At 39.8% G+C, this 17,871-nt stretch overlaps 2 protein-coding genes across 8 annotated transcripts in view; one reads left to right on the forward strand and one right to left on the reverse strand.

Annotated features, from left to right (window-relative positions):
* Tax1bp1 (Tax1 binding protein 1) overlaps positions 1-9,053 on the forward strand; it is an 84,863-nt gene extending 75,810 nt beyond the window's left edge. For 4 of the 6 annotated variants that reach the window (XM_063239910.1, XM_063239905.1, XM_063239911.1 and 1 more), the window contains exons 16-19: positions 448-590; positions 5,532-5,582; positions 7,290-7,372; positions 7,957-9,053. In XM_063239910.1, the coding sequence (XP_063095980.1) occupies positions 448-590; positions 5,532-5,582; positions 7,290-7,372; positions 7,957-8,158 (479 nt within the window). In that variant the 3' untranslated portion in view covers positions 8,159-9,053. The remainder of the gene's footprint in view (positions 1-447; positions 591-5,531; positions 5,583-7,289; positions 7,373-7,956) is intronic. The other 2 variants (XM_063239919.1, XM_063239924.1) reach the window with 1 other exon arrangement.
* Positions 9,054-10,657: 1,604 nt separating this feature from the next.
* Jazf1 (JAZF zinc finger 1) overlaps positions 10,658-17,871 on the reverse strand; it is a 326,310-nt gene continuing 319,096 nt past the window's right edge. For both annotated transcript variants that reach the window (XM_063239940.1, XM_063239936.1), the window contains one exon: positions 10,658-13,029. In XM_063239940.1, coding sequence (XP_063096010.1) covers positions 12,853-13,029 — 177 coding nt within the window. In that variant the 3' untranslated portion in view covers positions 10,658-12,852. The remainder of the gene's footprint in view (positions 13,030-17,871) is intronic.

The following is a 17,871-nucleotide window of genomic DNA, read 5'->3' on the forward strand; positions in this document are numbered from 1 at the left end:
TTTCTTCTCCCTTCCTTCTTTTCCTCTTTTCTCCATCCCAATTTTTCTTTCCTTTTGAACAATTTGAGACCATATTCATAAGTGAAGTAAATCAGACTCGCATGTGCGAACGTCACATTGTCTCCTTAGTACAAAGAACTGCTAAGTAAATAAGATGCAAGATCTATAGTAGATACTATGAAAGGGAAAAGAACATTTTATTTATGTAATTTGTAGTTTTAATGTTTTAACACTGTTACTGAGCTCATCACTATCAGTGACGCACCATGAATGAATAATCTGCTTAAAATAAAAAGTCTTTTCTGGTGTATCAGTCTCTCTATATTCTGATGTACTAATATCTTTATATCCTGTTCATCATATCTATGCATAGAGATGTTAATTTTAGTAACTGATTTTCCCCTACTCCTCTCTCCCAATATTTATCTTCCTAAATTTTTATTGCAGATGGAGCAGATGGTGCTTTTTACCCAGATGAAATCCAAAGGCCACCTATGAGAGTCCCCTCGTGGGAAGACAGTGTTGTCTGCAGCCAGCCTGCTCGAAACCTTAGCCGGCCTGATGGTTTAGAGGACCCTGAAGATAATAAAGTAAGTTGACTTTTCATTGTCTGAACCTGTCCCGTTTATTTTTAGAATTACATGGAGAGTTAAGGGCACGTGCTTTGTGGAAAGACTATGTGCTTGTTTTTGCACCATGTTTGTGGACTTGATTTTTAGAAAAAGTTACTTGTTAAATTTGAAAAATCAATAAATGTGCTTTGGATGTACACTCAGGATGTTATACTTAAGTACGAGATAAAGTTCAGCAAATGATTTCAGAATAGTATAGTTATCACATAGCTTAATTATCATTCAGTAAGTATCACTTTCTTTTGCTTATGGATATATTTAGGCTGGAAGAAATGAAATGTTAAGATGCATAGTGAAGCATAATTTTGTGAGTTTTAGTTTAGTGTTTATATTCTTCTATAAATTTTAAGGTGGGACTCTATGATTTTTAGCCACAAAACGAGAAGTATATATATCACGTAGTTTTTTTTTTTCAGAGAAATACTCAGTTTATGATGTTGAAGCATTTCTTAATTCTGTGGCAGCAACATGAGCATAATAATTGAATTCATTTATGTAGCATCTCATTTAAAAATTTTTTTAGTTAAAGGCTTTTTTTCAGTGTTTAATAGGTTTCTTAGAGTAACTCTTTTTGGAAATTAGGTTCATTTTTTCATAGCAGCTCATTTTAGATTTCCTGTGCATTTAGATAGACTTAAAAGAAACGCTCTTCTGTGCTCTTTGCAAGTACAGTGGTATCATGACCTGTTTCTCATTTAATCTAGTTTGCTGCATTTAATTGCTATTAACCTTTGCAGAAACTGATCAGTGTTCAGACAGGCATGATTTTAGCCCTGGTGCTCAACACTCATAATGGAGAAAAATGTATTTCTCCCTCCTGCCTTTTGGCCTGCTATGTCCATTAGTGGGAATAATTAGGAAAACTGTCAGAACTTTTGTAGCTTATTTAAGGTCTAGACTATCATCATACTGCTTTTGCACACCTTTACTTCACATTTTGCATATTTAATCTGACCATTCTTGGCATAGATGTTACATGTGACAAGCCCTTCTCCTCTATAGTCATCTGCTTTGGTTTAATTAGCAGAATGTTCTTTTTGATCTGTGTGCTTTGCCCTTCTGCAAACCCAAGAGAAGCAGTGTTAGACTCTTGTGCTCATTTGCTGACATGCTTAGATTTGGTAATGAGACAGAGGAACTCAGTATGCACACCTGAACTAAATTGTATTTTACCATCAGATTTTTTTCCCCCGTGAGTTAGAAAGCAATTTTTATGTATACTCAAAACTTTAAATTGCTACCATTACAATGAAAATAACTTCAAATGAAGGTTTTTTAGTAAATGATTTAAGTAAGAATATGGAAGACACATTTGAGTTACCCTGTTGTTATTCTCTATTTCTGTGCTCTGGGAGAGATTAACAGTCATAGCACCCGTGAACACCAATGAGTCATGGTTGGGCCTACGCTGTCACCTGCACTTGCCATAATCTCCCTTCTGTGCCAGAAGCTGTGATTATTTCTCAGATAGAAACCTTCTGTGACTTTCATTTACCCAGTAATTGCAATAGCTAATATCACAGTTATGGTGATGGTGATGGCTGTAAACATGTCTGTAGCTGTTTGCCAGGTAACTCATAGTAACTCATTTGTTCTTCATCATATTCCTGAGAGAGGTGGGAGCTATCACTATCACTATTTTACATAAAAAGGAACTGAGAGACAGATGAAATAGCTAGTCCCACACAGCTGATAGAGGCAGGGTTTGAACCGCGTCAGCTTTACTAAGAAGCTGTGTTCTTACCGACCTGTCAGATAGGACTATAATGTAGGTTCCCATGCTTTCAGCTTATGGTACGCCTAGCGTCTTGGTAATTTTCCCCCCATAGCAACTCCTGGGCCAAAAGAAATGTTAAGAAGTATTTGTCTCCTAACAAATTCAGTAAGCTATTTGAAAAATAGAATACCTCAATTAAAGGAAAATTAATTAATATTTTTATTATTTCTTTCTCAAATAGCCAGTTATTAATGGGATGTGCATGTGTGACTGCTGGCCTCTGTAAAGCTTTTCAAGCGTTGGAATCATATTGCACAAGTCACCCTCATTTCCTCTGTCACCTTGTGTTTCGCATGGCCCTCGCTTTCTATCACCACAGCTGCTGGGGGCCCAGCTTCTCAAAGCTATGATGCTGGTGAAAGGTAGCACTATGTGAGTTGAAACTAAGTGGTCTCAAACTGGTTGTTCACATGATGGAAATTAAAATGATGTCACAGAATCTGATGAATGTCTCTGAAGTTTCAGTGGTGCCCTAGGTACCTTCATACCCAGTTTTTAGAACCATGACTAAATTCCTTGCTACTCAAAAAAATGTGGTCTATACCAGCTATTATGGTATCTCCTAGAAGTTTGCTAATACACAGAATCTCATACCCTACTTTGAGGTATCGAGAATCATACTGCATTTAACAAAATCCTTTCATGATCATAAGCTTGGTAAAGTTTGGCATGCACCCATCTAAACTACCTAACCCCATTATTCAAAGCTAGAAAATCATGATGTGTGGTTTGTTTGCAGCTTTCTACATTAGTCCTTCACAGTGAAGGGCAGTTTTATTTACAGATGTGTTTTTCATGATGCATTTTTAGCATTCTCAGAAGTGTCTGTGGTTAGTAAATGTCTGTGGTTATTAAGGCTTAAGTGACTCCGTAATTGCAAATTGCAGCTTGAAACAATGAAGACCTGCTTGTTATTTGTTGTGTTGCGTTGTTCTGAGTTTTGTGCTTTTCCAGTTTTGCCATTTTTTATGTTGTCTTATTTTTAAAATTTTCATATTGTGTTTATAAACATGGTGTGTAGTTAGAGTCAGTTGAGAGTGTCATAACAGTTCAATGGGAGAAGAAGAATCTTTGCAACAAGTGGTGGTGGAAAATTGTCTTCCTTTCTCACGTCATGTACAAAGATTAACTCAAGACAGGAGGGCTAAAACTCAAAGATTACTGTATTTTCCTTTACCTTGGATTAGATAGTGGTTTCTTAGATAAAAAGTGTAAGTAAGGTAAGAAAAAAATAGGTAATTGGACATGATAAATAAACGAATTGTATGCTATTCCTTACAATTTAATCAATATGATAATTCCATTTTTAAGTTTTTAAAGAATTCCTATACAGTGTACCCTAAACCTTAAAAATTATATAAGCCTAAAAAATTATTCAAGAAGTCATTAACACTGTTTCCAAGTGTCCAAGCTACAAAAAAAAAAAAAAAAATGCAGAGTATAGAGTATGTTTTGGGGCAGGCATATAATGAGGAGTTTTTGAGTTTCAAACAGTGCTCCAATTTATCATAGTCTGTTTTCTCTGCTTAAAAGCCAGTTTGCAATAAAAACAAAACGACGATGGGGGCTAAAGGCAGATGAATACTACATAAGGGAGTTTAGATATTTGTAGGGATTAAATCACTAATAATTATTATTAATTTAATAACTTGTAATTATTCAAAAATAGTTTTCAGCATAGCATTCTTAATAAAATTTGGTTCTAAGACTATTTGAGCAGTTAAGCTAAAATACCACTGATACTTTAAATCTAGTATATCCTTCCAGGTTTATGATTATGTGCTGAAATTGATAGCCTTTGGTGGAAGTCTTTCTAAATTAGAATTATACATGGTTTTTTGCCCTCATAAAGACTGTCTAATAAAACCATGATGACTCATTACTGTAAAAATTAACAATAAATGTCACCTTCTTTTAAGCTACATATTAAAGCTTTGTGGTCTGATGCGGACACCACTGATATTTTGAGTTCTTGTCCGGCTCTGTTGCCCTCATGGAGCTGTTTTGTGTTGCTTACAGTAGACCTGCCTTCTCACTTCCCAGGCTCATTTGCTATTTTTAATCTACCTGGTTTTGGAGATGAATTGACCATGCTTGATAAGTAAAGTAGAGTAAAGGTATTCTCAAGGGAAGATTTGATTGATCATTCTATGTTATTGGTATCACAAGAGTATATGATGCGACTATTTTAAGAACTTATGTATTCATTCTGGTTTTGAGCTGTCCTTCACATAGACAATTTTTTTATTTTATGAGAAATTGATATTTCTCATAATATTTTTATGGACCTAATAAAAGTCCCACTAATTCCTTTTTATTAGGTTAATAGGTAGTAAAAGTTAACAAAATAATAGGGTTATCATTACCAAGTTATATATGGCTTAGAAAGTATAAATTGCTTTTATGTTTTACCAAGTATTTACCACGTTTGATAGTTTGCCTGAGTGCGGAAATGCGCTCTGCTGTTGGGTGACTCATGGCGGCACAGAAGTGATGTAAACTGTTGGATGTTTAGGGCAGTGAGGTGCTCTAAGAGTTTTGGCTTCATGCTTTGGCCCCTAGAAAGTTACATTCTATTTTAAATATTTGCTGTTAAAAATACTAATAGTTGTAATATCAAAATTCATGTATTTTATTTTCTCATTACTTTTAACTTTTCAAAATTTTGAGCAATTTTCTTTTTAAAAGATGAATGAGCAGCTTTTGTTCACTATCATTGTTATGTTAGTTATTTAAGCAGATGCAGAATTCAAATATTGGTGCAAGGCCTAAACTTGGGAGCTACAGTAATCTAGTGTAGAATCAAAATTTTACTGAAGCTGCCTGTATTTTATTAATCTGAACACTTAATTTTTGAAGTGTATAAAATAATTGTATTTTATCCCCTATTTTCTCAGTCCCTGTTAGACTATCTTCTTTTCCTTTTGTGCAGATATATCTGCTTGGAATCATTTATATAAACAAATCATTTTCTCATGTGATGAACATGAAGGGAGGGGAAAAGCTTCTCATGTACCTTTCAAAAAGGGAGCATGGTCAGAAGAAGGCCAGGTCCCCCCGAGATACTCAGATTTGTTCTTCGTTTATTCTCATTGCATTTTTGCACGGCCTGTGTTTCTCAGGTGCCTTTTCCCATGACCCACTTGACTGCAGCCATGGCCAGCAGCTCTGTGGTGAGTGTGACCGCCCAGGGTGTAGAGGACGTCCATCAGTCCTGCTCTAGCTGCTTATGTGTGTTAGGCACAACAAGGAGCAGCTACGCGCTGCAGGAGAAGGAAAGTCAACAGGCAGTTTCAGGGATGTGGCTGGTTTTGGTTATTAAATCAGATCCTGTGTTTGGCTAGCGATGTAGCATCTACAGATTCCTAAAACCCACTGGAATATAGGGGTGGGAATCCACATTAGTGCTTTTCTTATGACTAAAACTAAGATTTACTACTTTTAGAAGTTCAAATATTGAATTTGTTCAACAGTTTTAAAGGCTTTTGTTTTGTTGCATTGTTGCACGTGATTGCCAGTTTGATTTGCCATCACGTACATCCAGGAATATACACAAATGCACATGTATTTTATTAATTTTATTGTATTTACTATTTCTGTATATTGTGCAGTTGATGTATGTATGCATCCTGGTAAAAATATTTTCTTAACCAAATGTGGTGCGCACCTGTAACTCCTGCAATCAGCAGGTTGATGCAGGGAGATTGCGGTGAGCTCGAGGCCAGCCTGGCTACCTAGAAGATCCTGTCTTTAAAAAAGTTTTTTTTCTTTATAAGTTAACAGTTAGTAAGTAACTAGTTAAGAAGTAGTCGTTAAGTCCGTGGATTAGTATCAAGTTAGTAAAATTACCTGAGTAAAGAGATTTGAAAAGCTCTACTGGTGTCCGCTTCATTTATGTACATAGCTATGAAATGTTTCCATGTTATTCCTTCTTTTATAGTACTACCCACTTTACCACTGATTTTTGTTTTTGTGGTTACATTATATATAGTCAGTAGTGGTCTGAAAATATTAAGTGGAAATTTTTATAAATTACATTTTAAGTTACATGTCATTCTGTGCATTGAAATGTCATACAGGGACATGAATCAACCCCCTTGTCCATTTTGTCTGTCATATATATACATATATATGCACACACATATGTATGTACATACATATATGTGTGTGTGTATGTATGTATATATATGCATGCTACTCACTTAATAGCTCTATTTTAAGCTCTTAATTTTCAAATCACTGCCAAAATATGTTTAGCAGCAAGTTATTAATAGTGCTTCTATTAAGTAGCCCTATTTTACTTAATAGTGGGTCCAAAGCCTTGGAGAAGGGATTTGGGCAGTTTGGAAATGCCAAAGAGAAAGCTGTAAAGTTCTTCCTATAAGGGAAAAGGTGGAAATACATCAAGATACATTGAGAGGAACAGAGAAACTTCATTCATGTAACCTTTGTCCTAGTACATTGTTTTGTTTCACTGTATCATTCCTGTTAGCCTCTTAACATACCTGACTTCCGTTAAACTTTATTGTAGGTCTGTCGGTAGGGCAAGGAGCGTAGTGATGTGATACACAGGTGGGTGTTAGCATGCAGTGTGCAGCTTAAGATGTGTGTCCTGTGGACAGGGGCAGGACTGCATTTCAAGAAGGCCAGACTATTATGCCACAGTAACATTACTTAAATTTAAGTCTAATCTTATTTCCTGTATACTGTCAGTATAGGCTTCATTTATTTTACTTGTGAGGTGGCTGAGGATTTAGCTCAGTGCTATAAGCGCCTGCTTGGTTGTGAGTTCGATCCCTAGTACCCTTCCCCTTCTGCCCAAAAAAGAATTTATTGTTCGGTTTCACTTACTCAAAGTATTATCTTTTTTCTCCTCCTAGGAAGACGAGAATGTGCCCACTGCCCCTGATCCCCCAAGCCAGCACTTACGTGGCCATGGAGCAGGCTTTTGCTTTGACTCCAGGTAATTTTCTTTGTCTGGTAGAATTACATAGGGTTATGTAAAGCTAATGGTTCTCAAAGTATAGTCCCTGGGACTCGCCGGGAATATAGCTGCCCAGGGCCTGAACAGCTCCAGGCACAGGGCCCAGCAGTCCTGCTTCAAACTGCTCTTGGGATGGTTCCAAGGTGTGCAGTCCTTGAGAATGAGTGCTGAAGAAACTCCTAGCCCTTAAAGCAAATTAGCAATATTGGTTCGTATTCATCCTTTTAGTTTTACAAGGGTTTTTTTTCTTTTAGTTAAAGTTGAATTTTTGGCATTAGGCCTCATTATGCATAATGTGATTAGATTTTGGTAGATTTTAATGAAAAAGGTTTTCTTTGCTGGTTTAACTGTAAAACTAAATGTAAGAGGTTATTGGAAAAGCTATCTGTTATACACAATTCTCTACAGCAAGAAAGAAAAAGATTTTGGAGTAACTGAAGACTTTGAAAATAGGCTGGTATAAATATCAGCTAATTTGATAAATGTAACTTTGTATATACTGACAATTACTGCTGTTAAAAGTTTATTAGAAAATACGTAATTCTTTTATTTTCTTCTTTAAGCTTTGATGTTCACAAGAAGTGTCCTCTGTGTGAATTAATGTTCCCTCCCAACTACGATCAGAGCAAGTTTGAGGAGCACGTGGAGAGTCACTGGAAGGTGTGCCCGATGTGCAGTGAGCAGTTCCCGCCTGATTATGACCAGCAGGGCTTTGAAAGGCATGTTCAGACCCATTTTGATCAGAATGTTCTAAACTTTGACTAATTATTTTTATTAAGAGGTAATACGTATCAGTAGTTTAGAAGATACCACCTTGGACCACTAAAGAGACCATAAATTGTCATGTACCCACTATGGCACTTTTCAGACTAAGAGCTACTTTGATTTTGGTGTTTCTAGTGTCAGGATCAGTCTTTGGCTTATCAATAAATATAATTTTAGCCTCTGTTAATCTTACTTGCTTTAAGAAAAGTTCGTGTGTGTTTATATCTTTTATTTATTCCCTGGTTTGCAGAACTGTATGAATAAAGGATAAAGGAATTATTTCAATGTTACTACACTGAAAAAATGTGATAGTATGCTAGATTACTTAGCAGAGTATTTACAAGTTTCTGTTGACCTTGTTGATTGAGCATGACTACTAAATATTATGTAATAAAAAGCATTGATCATTAACAGTTTTGTGAATTAATTCTTTGAATCAGAAAGGTCCGTAGTTGAGTCCATGGTAGCTTTTAAATGTTCTTTAGAAATGGAACTGCATGTAGAATAATAATACATGCTTGAAAATATTTTTTTTATATAAGAAATGTTGGCTCTAGAAATAGAAGGTATATTTTGCTAATTTTGACAAAAATTTTTAGAGTAACTTGAATATTTTTAAACTACATTTAATTTGTATTTAAAATGAATGGGAAAATGGAAAGATAAGTTAGTACAATTTGTTTTATACAAAATGACCTCATAATGTGGCACAGAAATCACAGAATATGTATCAGGACCCTTTTCACGTTTCCCTAATGTGAGTATAAATTTGAAGTACTGTTCTCAGTAAGTACTTAACAATGTAATGTATAAGCCCAAATCAAAGTAATATGTATCTTTAGTTATGTCTTTGTTGTGCAGTATTCATCAACATTAAAGAGGATACGTTTTTGGAGGTCTGTAGTTTGATTGTCAAGTTTATTTGCAGTAGTTTTTCATTAACCTAGAATCCTCACTTTTTTTGTGTGTGTGCCTTGGGCCATTAAAGGCTTTTTGTATTTCTTTTTTATAATACTGTGAATGTCAAGAATTGTAGAAGACCATGTGGACAGCTCCCCTTAAATGCAGAACAGTCATCTCTGCATTAGTTAAACCAAACCCTGTCTCCAGGTACTGATGCGTTCAGAGCTGGTTAAGCAGTTGCCTTTTCCCTTCAGGTAGCTCTAAGCAATGCCGAAGCCAGCTGAGGTACTGACCTGTAACCCTTAAATCCAGACCGGCTTCCTGTTTCTTGGCATTGTGTTCTTTAAAAACGATTGAGCAGAGCAGATGGCAGAGCCATATAGCTCCAAATACGTCAACTGGGTTGAGTCTCAAGATAAGAGGCCATGACTTCCCAGGCACAAAAGTTTACATATCACAAACTAAAGGACTAGCCTCCTAAATCATTCAAATGCTACCCCAACTGAGATGAGCAGATTGGTCCTTCTACATGCCTTCTGCCTGCATATTGCAGAGGTGCTTTCTCACCAACTGGCCAGCTCAGCTCACGTTACTCATGTAATTCCCACCGCCACTCCCTGTATTATCTCTTCTTGGATAATAAATTGGGCAGGGCCTCGCATCAAGAGCTTTGTTCTGTGTATCCTCACTTGGAACGGACTGGGGTTCCTTGGCTGCCTGTAATTATAAGTGTTAAGTGTCTTTATTCTCACTGTGGGTTGCACCAGAGGTGCTAGATTGAAATTAACTTGCCAGAATTCCAATAGTGTTTCCATGTGGTTACAAATGTAACTGCAGACTGAGAGGAAAACAAATCACCATATTTGGATTACATTATTATTTAAGGGATTGCAATTGGGATTACAATAAAGAATTGTAAATACTAACATTTGATTTGCCATTTTGGTACCTGTCAAAAATTTTAAGGCTTGTTCTGACCAAACTAGTTAAGATGTTAATCTAATTATATTAATATAATCTAATATTTAGACTCTGGCACTCTGTGAAGGACATACATACCCAGTCACTTGTATTTATGGGAGCAGAAGTTGTGTTTTGTTGGACTCCTCTGAAAAAGGTTTTGCGTCTAGGGAAAACCAGTGTTAGATGGTTTCTAATGGTTAGGGAAAATCATTAGATGCCAGCTGTCAGGTTGCAGAAGCTGGGAGAGGCAGTGGCCATTGAAGTTACTTAGGAAATGTGTTTCAGTTTCTCGGTAAATTACTCGACAGGGAAAATATGTTCAACACTGAGCCCTTTTTGCAGTTAATAATTATGGACCATGTAATCTCCAAACACCTTTGCACACTGCAGTATTCCATTGGTCAAATGAGAATAGTCACCTTACTGGCTTTTAAATTTTAAGTTAGTATTTGGTTCCAAGTTGATGATTTGTTGCTGATAGACAACTAATGCAGTATCATAATTGTGTGATCTGAATTTGGCAAAATAACAGGCTGCCTAAAGTGAAACAAGCCCTGAGCCAGATATATTAGCTACCGTAGTTAACGCTTACCATTTTCCTGGAGTGGACACTCATGAAAATAAAGAGCCATATTTATTTTGGGTCAGAGACAGTTTATTTTAAGTGTGATTTCATTTACATTTATAAGCAGCTTTTTTTGACAGGAATTTTGATTAAATTGCCTTCAGTTCTAAAACCTCAGTCACTTTCAAACTTAATGTGCTCTGTCCCCAACAAAACATACGAAAATATAATTTAAAGCACAGTTTTCACAGACACGGTACAATACATTCACTATACACGGTATAACAAAATAACCCCATCCTTACCTGTGTAGTAATACTGTCACAATGAATAGTAAGTAAGTAGAAACTGGAATTTGTTTTATCATTGAAAGAAAGTTAACATGCACAATGACTATTTTATGACTGTTTAGCTATTGAACTACTGATCCAGCCTATATTTTCTTGCACTAGAAGGAGCAAAGCTAAACAATAATTGCTGGCCTAAAATTTTTTTGGTCAACTGTAGGTAGATATGAAATAGCCAAGTAGGGCCTTCTTATGCACCAACTAGTTGATTCTCATGTCTGGATCACCCTTTCAGATGTATAGGATAACACTGTATATTCAGGACCAAGACCACTCTTCAGAGAGCTGAGATTTTTAGTGGGCAGTGTCTTTATAGGTACTTTAAAATCTCTCATTATGAGGGATTCATAACTTACGAATATAGAAGCTTACCCCATCTGTTGAACAGAATTGTCATCTTTTCAAAATGTCTGAAAACTTGAGGAGGGACCCCTGTTTCCCAGCCATGTGTAAGACTTTTTTCATCAAATGGGGACATGGGAAGAAACGTGCAAGGAACTGGAGTTTTTTTAACCGGTGTGTACTGTGGGCAGTTAGCTGTCTCAAAGCAATTGTTATTGCATAATTAGGCAATTGGTAAACTTGTGTTAAGGAATAGCACTTGGGAGAAAACACTCAAGGCATGGTACTGTCGGTGAGAAAAACTTCAGGAATGGTCCACATGTAGGTCACACTAACGGGTCATCGCACTCTTCTTTGACCACCTGCTGCAAGAAGCACTTAATTGTCAATAAGGCTCATTTTCATATTTCAGCACTATGTTTTATAAAGCTAAACAGACATTGCCAATGATTATGCAGACATCTACAATGTGATGGGAAAAGTGCTTTTAAAGTAAGTCTCAGAACACAATGAACATGAAAAAGAGGCAACTAGGGCCTTTACAGAGATGTTCCTCTGAAACATGCTTAGAATTTTAATTCTGATTTGCAACCCACAGGTTTGTTAGGGCAGTGGCTGCAAGAATTGGCAACACATAAACATGAAATTGTTGGCAATAGAGAACTACAAAGTGCTCGAAAACTCCATCTGAAGACGGAAGCCACAACTAAGTTTCACACACACAAAATCTGCACTGGTTTCCAAAGAGATTTCAGGGAAAAAGTATTTCACTAAATTGTTATCTTGGTCCTCAAATAATATGTATAAATTGAATTCCTTACACCCAGCAGGCACTCAACACGTGTTAATGAGTGAACTGAATAGAATGCTTTGTACAAAATGCCACTTGTAACACTAAAATGATTGGTAAGTCAGATGGCAAGATTCTCAGCTTTTTAAAGGGCAGAAGGGTTCGCGAGATAATATAAAACACAGAAAGCACACCTTTTATGCATGTTATTTAAATATGAAAATATTTTTAGCATATTATGTTACACATTCTTTTTTATTTATAGTTCTATTACCTAATGTCTTTCTACTCACAAATACTAACTCCATTATGTAAGGCATGGTAACCAGTTCAATAATGAAGGTATTATTTTGGTTTTGAACATAGGCGAGTCGATGTGTTGAAACTTCAGTCACATTACAATCTTGAAGACAAATCTCAAGTGCCAGCCCCTCCTCCCCCCAATTAATATCACTGCAATACAACTAAACAATATGCAACATGCCCTCAATTTTATTTTGTTTTGGGGGAAATGTGCTGAAGAACCTAGAGCTTTTTTTTTTCTTTTTTTAATTTAGCACCTTATATCAAAGAATGAAAATGGGTATGATGATTACATGTGCAAATGTACAAAATCATTAACTCTACAAAGATACATCATTCCAAAATTACAGAAAAAATTTAAAGCATGCATTTAATTCTTTTTCTTTTAAGGGTTGCTGAATGCTTCCCCTGAAAAAAGGTGGCTGTTTTCAAAATCAGCAACTGCTGGTGAGGATTTCTTGGCACAGTTATGACCAGCATATTATTGCTGCATCTTCCTGATAATCTCAGCCGACACCGGGGGGTGGAAGTTGATTGTGTGGTGCCGCAGGCCCTGAGCTGTCTTGTAACTCTTCCCACACCGACATTTGAATGGCTTGCGGACACGGATCTGTGTTCTGTGACCATTCTTAGCATGGTACTTTATGCCGTTCACATTCTGTGGGGAAGACAAAAGTTTGCTTATTAGTTGGAGTCACATCTGTCAGGAAAACCTCAGTCTGGGTGCAGATTGTAAAATGAAGTGTGTTCTGGATGGCACCTGTTTATAGACAGAAAGCTTCAAGAACAGCCTGGTGGTGTTAGCCATAGGCCGTTAAGAACTGTCACACACAGACAGCAGTAACAAGATTTCAAACCTGCTTCAATTGCTCTGAAAAGTGCTGGTGTCTGGGAATTTTACATACAGTATAGATCTGGACTCATACGGTGTAAAGGAAATTAAGTTGGAGCAGTTTCCTCTGCCTGGAACTTTGTTTCTTTCTGAACCATGTTTTCATTCTGAAGAGAGTTAACAATAGACAGTCCTATAAAAATCCTCAGGACGACCAATAAAATACCTCCTAAAGAAAAACGAAAGAGGCTAGAGAAAGCCTTGGAGTTTAACACTTGTGTAACTTTTTGGGTGGGAAGCTCAGTTGTCTTGCTTCCAGACAACTAGTACAACAGCCCCACAGCACACCAAGTCACACCCTCGCTAAGCAAAGGACTCCCGCACAGTGTTCTGCTTTCCATTGGAGCCCCTGAGTGAGCTGCCAGAATTCGGGGACACTGCTGCTTTTCCTGGATAGCACAGTGCTGACGCGTGCTAGACACCCAGCAATTATTTGCGAGTAAATTTGTTAGAACAGCAGCTCCCAACACTTGACTCATGTTTGGGAAGAAATAGGGTTGCTACTAAAAACCATAAAGTACTGTGTGCTGGTCAGCTTTGCCATTGCTGGACACTGCCCAGTGCTCGCAACTTGAGAGGTTTCACTTGGCTCATGGTTTGGGGCCAGTGTGGCCCCTCGGCAGCTGCCCCAGGCGAGTGTGGTGGCTCCCAGCAGAGAGCAGAGCCGGGGAAGCTCGCCAGAGAGGAATGGGGAGGGACTCCATGGTACCGAGGCATGGATACCAGACCCCTGACACACAACCTGACACACAACCTGCGGCGCGCTGCTTCATCCGGTCAAGCTGATGTATCAGGCTGAGTGGTCATACAGTACTTTCCTCTTAGAGATTTGCAGTGCGTGCTAATGTTTCTTTTTGAAAGCCCTGTGGTAGAGAACCCTGCTTGACTTTGAAGAGGGAAGTGGTGGAAACCAAGCAGCCACCAGACGAGAGATGTTGACTGTCTCAGGGTTGCCCAGTAAACTGAAAGCAGGACCATCAGCCTCTTCCCAGGAGAGCTGGCTCTGGGCCTTCTGCACCTTCCCTTTCTCTTGTCCTGATGGCGTCACCCTCTCACAGTGAGGATGCGCTGTATCGGTCTTGCCAGGAAGTGCGCACAGGCTGCGTGTGTGCGGCGGGGGATCAGAGCTCGGGCTGGGAGAGGGGATGGCAGATCAGCCGGACCCACTAAGGCTGTAGGGTGGGTTCCTGGGCCTCACTGCTCAGCGGCCCCACAGAGGCACAGCTACATGAATGAAGAGGGCGCCTCATGTGTCTGGCTCGGTTTATAGCCTTCAGACGACTCCAGCCACAGCCGCAGTAACTGCACCTGGCAAGACCCGCTGAGCCGCACCAGTCGGTGCACAGGCTGTATTTTAAGCTGTGTGTTTTGGGAGGGAGAAAATAATAGTTTTATAACCATTAGAAAAAGACCTGTTATCCCAGCCCTAGGGAGGCTGAGGCATGAGGACTGCCATGAGTGGAAGGCCAGTGTGGGCTACACAGTGAGTTCAAGGCCAACCTGAATTACATAGTGAGACTCTATCTCAAAAAGCCAACAGGAACAGAGAGTTCCAAATTTTAACACACAGAAAGTCATCTTCACAAAGCTGGACATGGGCATCTGCTTGCTTTCTAACATCCTGTTTACTAGCTCAGTGCATACTCACCGAGCAGCCAATAGGATCCTTCTCCATGGCCGAGGCATTTCATGTCTTTAGTTCCAAGGGATTTGCTACAGGGTGGATCATAAAAATCCCACTACCTCTCTGCCCTCTACCACTCACATCCTGTCACAAAATTAGAGACCGAAAGGAAAAGCACAGCAACTGGGATGGCATCCGGGCTTGGGCACCTCCTCCCAGGCCTGCGTTTTATAACTAACTAGCTTAGGGATGGTACAAAAACTTACTGAAGCCAATCCAATGTTCCAGAGTTCACAAGGGGTAAGACAAGCCAGAGTCCAGGGGATTCTAGCAGGTTCTGTGGCCTTTCCGCCCTTGAATATAAATTCGTGTGTGCCTGGATGTGAGACCATGAGGAGGAAAACTCAGCCACCCAATCTATCAGCTTTACTAGTGTGAAAAATTAGGAGCCAGCTACACACTTGGAAACATGAGTGACGCCAGGGTTGGCCACAGAGTCTACCTTTCTCTCTGTTACTGTGCTTAACATGTTCACAACCGTCCACACTTCTACAAGGTCAAATCAGACTCCAGATATTTCCTTCATCCCACGTAGGCAGTGGGAAGAAAAGAGGATCTAAGGGTCATGCAAGACACTGCATCACTCCTGAAGTGAGTTTGAACTTTCAAAAATATTGACTGGCAGGCAACTTAAAACACTCAAAGCCCGTAGTCTTTCAAAAGAAAGAAAATTAAGCTTTGCTGGGGATGTAGCTCAGAGCTTAAGAGCCTGCCTGGCAAGCATGCGGTTGTGAGTTCAATCCCTGGTACAAAAAAAAAAAAAAAAAAAAAAAAAAAAAAAAAAAAAAAATCAAGCCTTAAGAGTAAGGGAGGTTGCTAATATTTATGCTGGGTATTAATGTCGACTGATTAAATCCTCCATTTTAGGTGAGGAAATCAGCACTAGGAAGGATCACACAACTTAGCGACAGGCCTGGAGGTCCCTGGGGTGGCCAACTCTGGAGCCCGCACTTCCTCACAGAGCTCCCCAAGAGCGAGGCGCTGAGCAGAACACACCGCTGTGATCCCCGAGAGGTCTCATGGGCTGACGGACAGCGCGGGCGCCGCACGGGGCAGGTGTGCGAGAGCCGAGGCGGTCGGCGGCTGAAGGAGCCAGCACACAGCGTCTGCGCTCAGGAGTGACCTGTCCCTGCTATGGAATTAAACCATCAGTGGGCAGCATCGCAGCAGTTTAGAGGCTTTTCCAAAAATTCCACTTCAAGTCATGGAACCTGAAGTCCAGAAGTCACAGGAGCTGAGTTGGGTTCGGTCTTGGTAGCCGGCACTCGGGCTCAAACCTGGGCAGTACAAGCTTTGTCCGAGATAAGACTCCCGAGGGCTGCGGTGTTCTGCAGGTAAAGGAGATGTTGGCGTCGCTCGGGGATTTGGTGAGGAAGGGAAGAGAGGGAGCAGCAGCTGGGAGGGTGACGGTACAGCTGAAGGCCCTCCCAGCCGCCGGCCCCGGACCCAGCCCTGCTGAGGCCTGCCCTGGCCGTGCTGCAGGGTGGCGGGAGAACCGGGCCCCTCCTCCGCAGGGTGCTCAGTGTGAAGTTACAGAAGCTTAGCAAACACTGACGACTGAACGCTTCTCGCATCTGAGATTTTCTGTGTTTTCAGGGTATGATATATATGTACAGATACATAGCAAATGTAAGACAACTGTTTTTCCTACTTAATTTTACTTTGCAAGCATTCCCTCCTTAAATGTTTCTTAAAAACAGAATTTTGGTGGCTGACTTCCATTCTCCTACTGTTAGAAGTTTAGAAATCCCAAATTTGTGCTGATTATAAGTTGTACATCAATCTTTGCTTGTGATATGCTTAAGATAATTTTCTTTTTCTTTTTTTTATTTCCCATGCTGGGGATACAACCTAGGGCCTCGTATATGTTAGGCAAGTGCATTACCACTGAGCTACACCCTCAGCCTGGAGTAAATTTCTACAGAATCAACGAGCTGATGAATACATTTTCAAAGCTCTAATTCTTAGTGTCAAATTGCTGTCTATCGAGGTCATGCCAGGGACACTCCAAGCAGAGCCGGTGCAGGCGGGAAGAGAGGCTGCGGCCCCTCCCTGGGAAAACCTGACTCCAGAGCTGCTTGGCGGCAAGAGCTGATCCGATCTGTCTGTCTGTCCTGCAAGGACAGCCTCTCCAGCCAGCAGAGGACTCACAGAGGAAACTTGCGCAGGGCTTGTTCTGTGTCACATTTCTTAAAGTTATGAAATATTTCATCTTTACCCACTAGAACAGAAAGAAGTGTCTGAAGGGCTCGGCCTGAGCAGGCTTTGCCGAGTGGCTGCAGCGGCTGGCGGCTTACTTGAGACACAGCCTCCCCCGTCTTCTCACGTCTCTAAAACATCACTGTTCTTTGTTGAAGATGGTCCCGGAGCTGGAATTCAAACCCATCTGTCTGAGGACTAGTTACTCAGTCCCTGAGTAGTTTCTGGAGTGATAAAAAATACACTGAAAGTTTAAATAAGAAAAAACCAGTAAGAGACACATTGCCAAGAATGATGGGAAAGCGTGTTCGGGCTGAGCGTGGGCACCGGGCGGGTGTAACGGCCGCGTGTCACTCACCGCAGTGAATTCTCTAACCTTCCCATTACTTTTTGCTCACAGTGTACACACGAAGCATACACGTTAATAAACTTCTGTTTGCTTTTCTCTTGTTAACCTGTTTTGTTACTAGGATTTGTATAACTAAGAGCTTATAAGGGTTGCAGAAAAAGTGTGTTTTCTCTTACAAGGGAAGGAAGGGGCCGTGGAGGCCAAGGCATTAACATGGGGAAATGTGATGTGCGGGCCTCCTGCTGCCTCTCCTGATTCTCACCCGATCTTCTTTCCGCTGTGTCAGTGCTAATGAAGTGGTGACAAAAGCTGACTCTGAGTCTGGCCAGAGACTCCTGGCCAACAGGAGTAGGGAAGAAAAAAATTATAGCTAAGT

Source organism: Cavia porcellus, unplaced genomic scaffold (genome assembly GCF_034190915.1).
Source record: "Cavia porcellus strain 051 isolate PalLab524CR breed Dunkin Hartley unplaced genomic scaffold, mCavPor4.1 scaffold_2, whole genome shotgun sequence".
Taxonomy (NCBI): domain Eukaryota; kingdom Metazoa; phylum Chordata; class Mammalia; order Rodentia; family Caviidae; genus Cavia; species Cavia porcellus.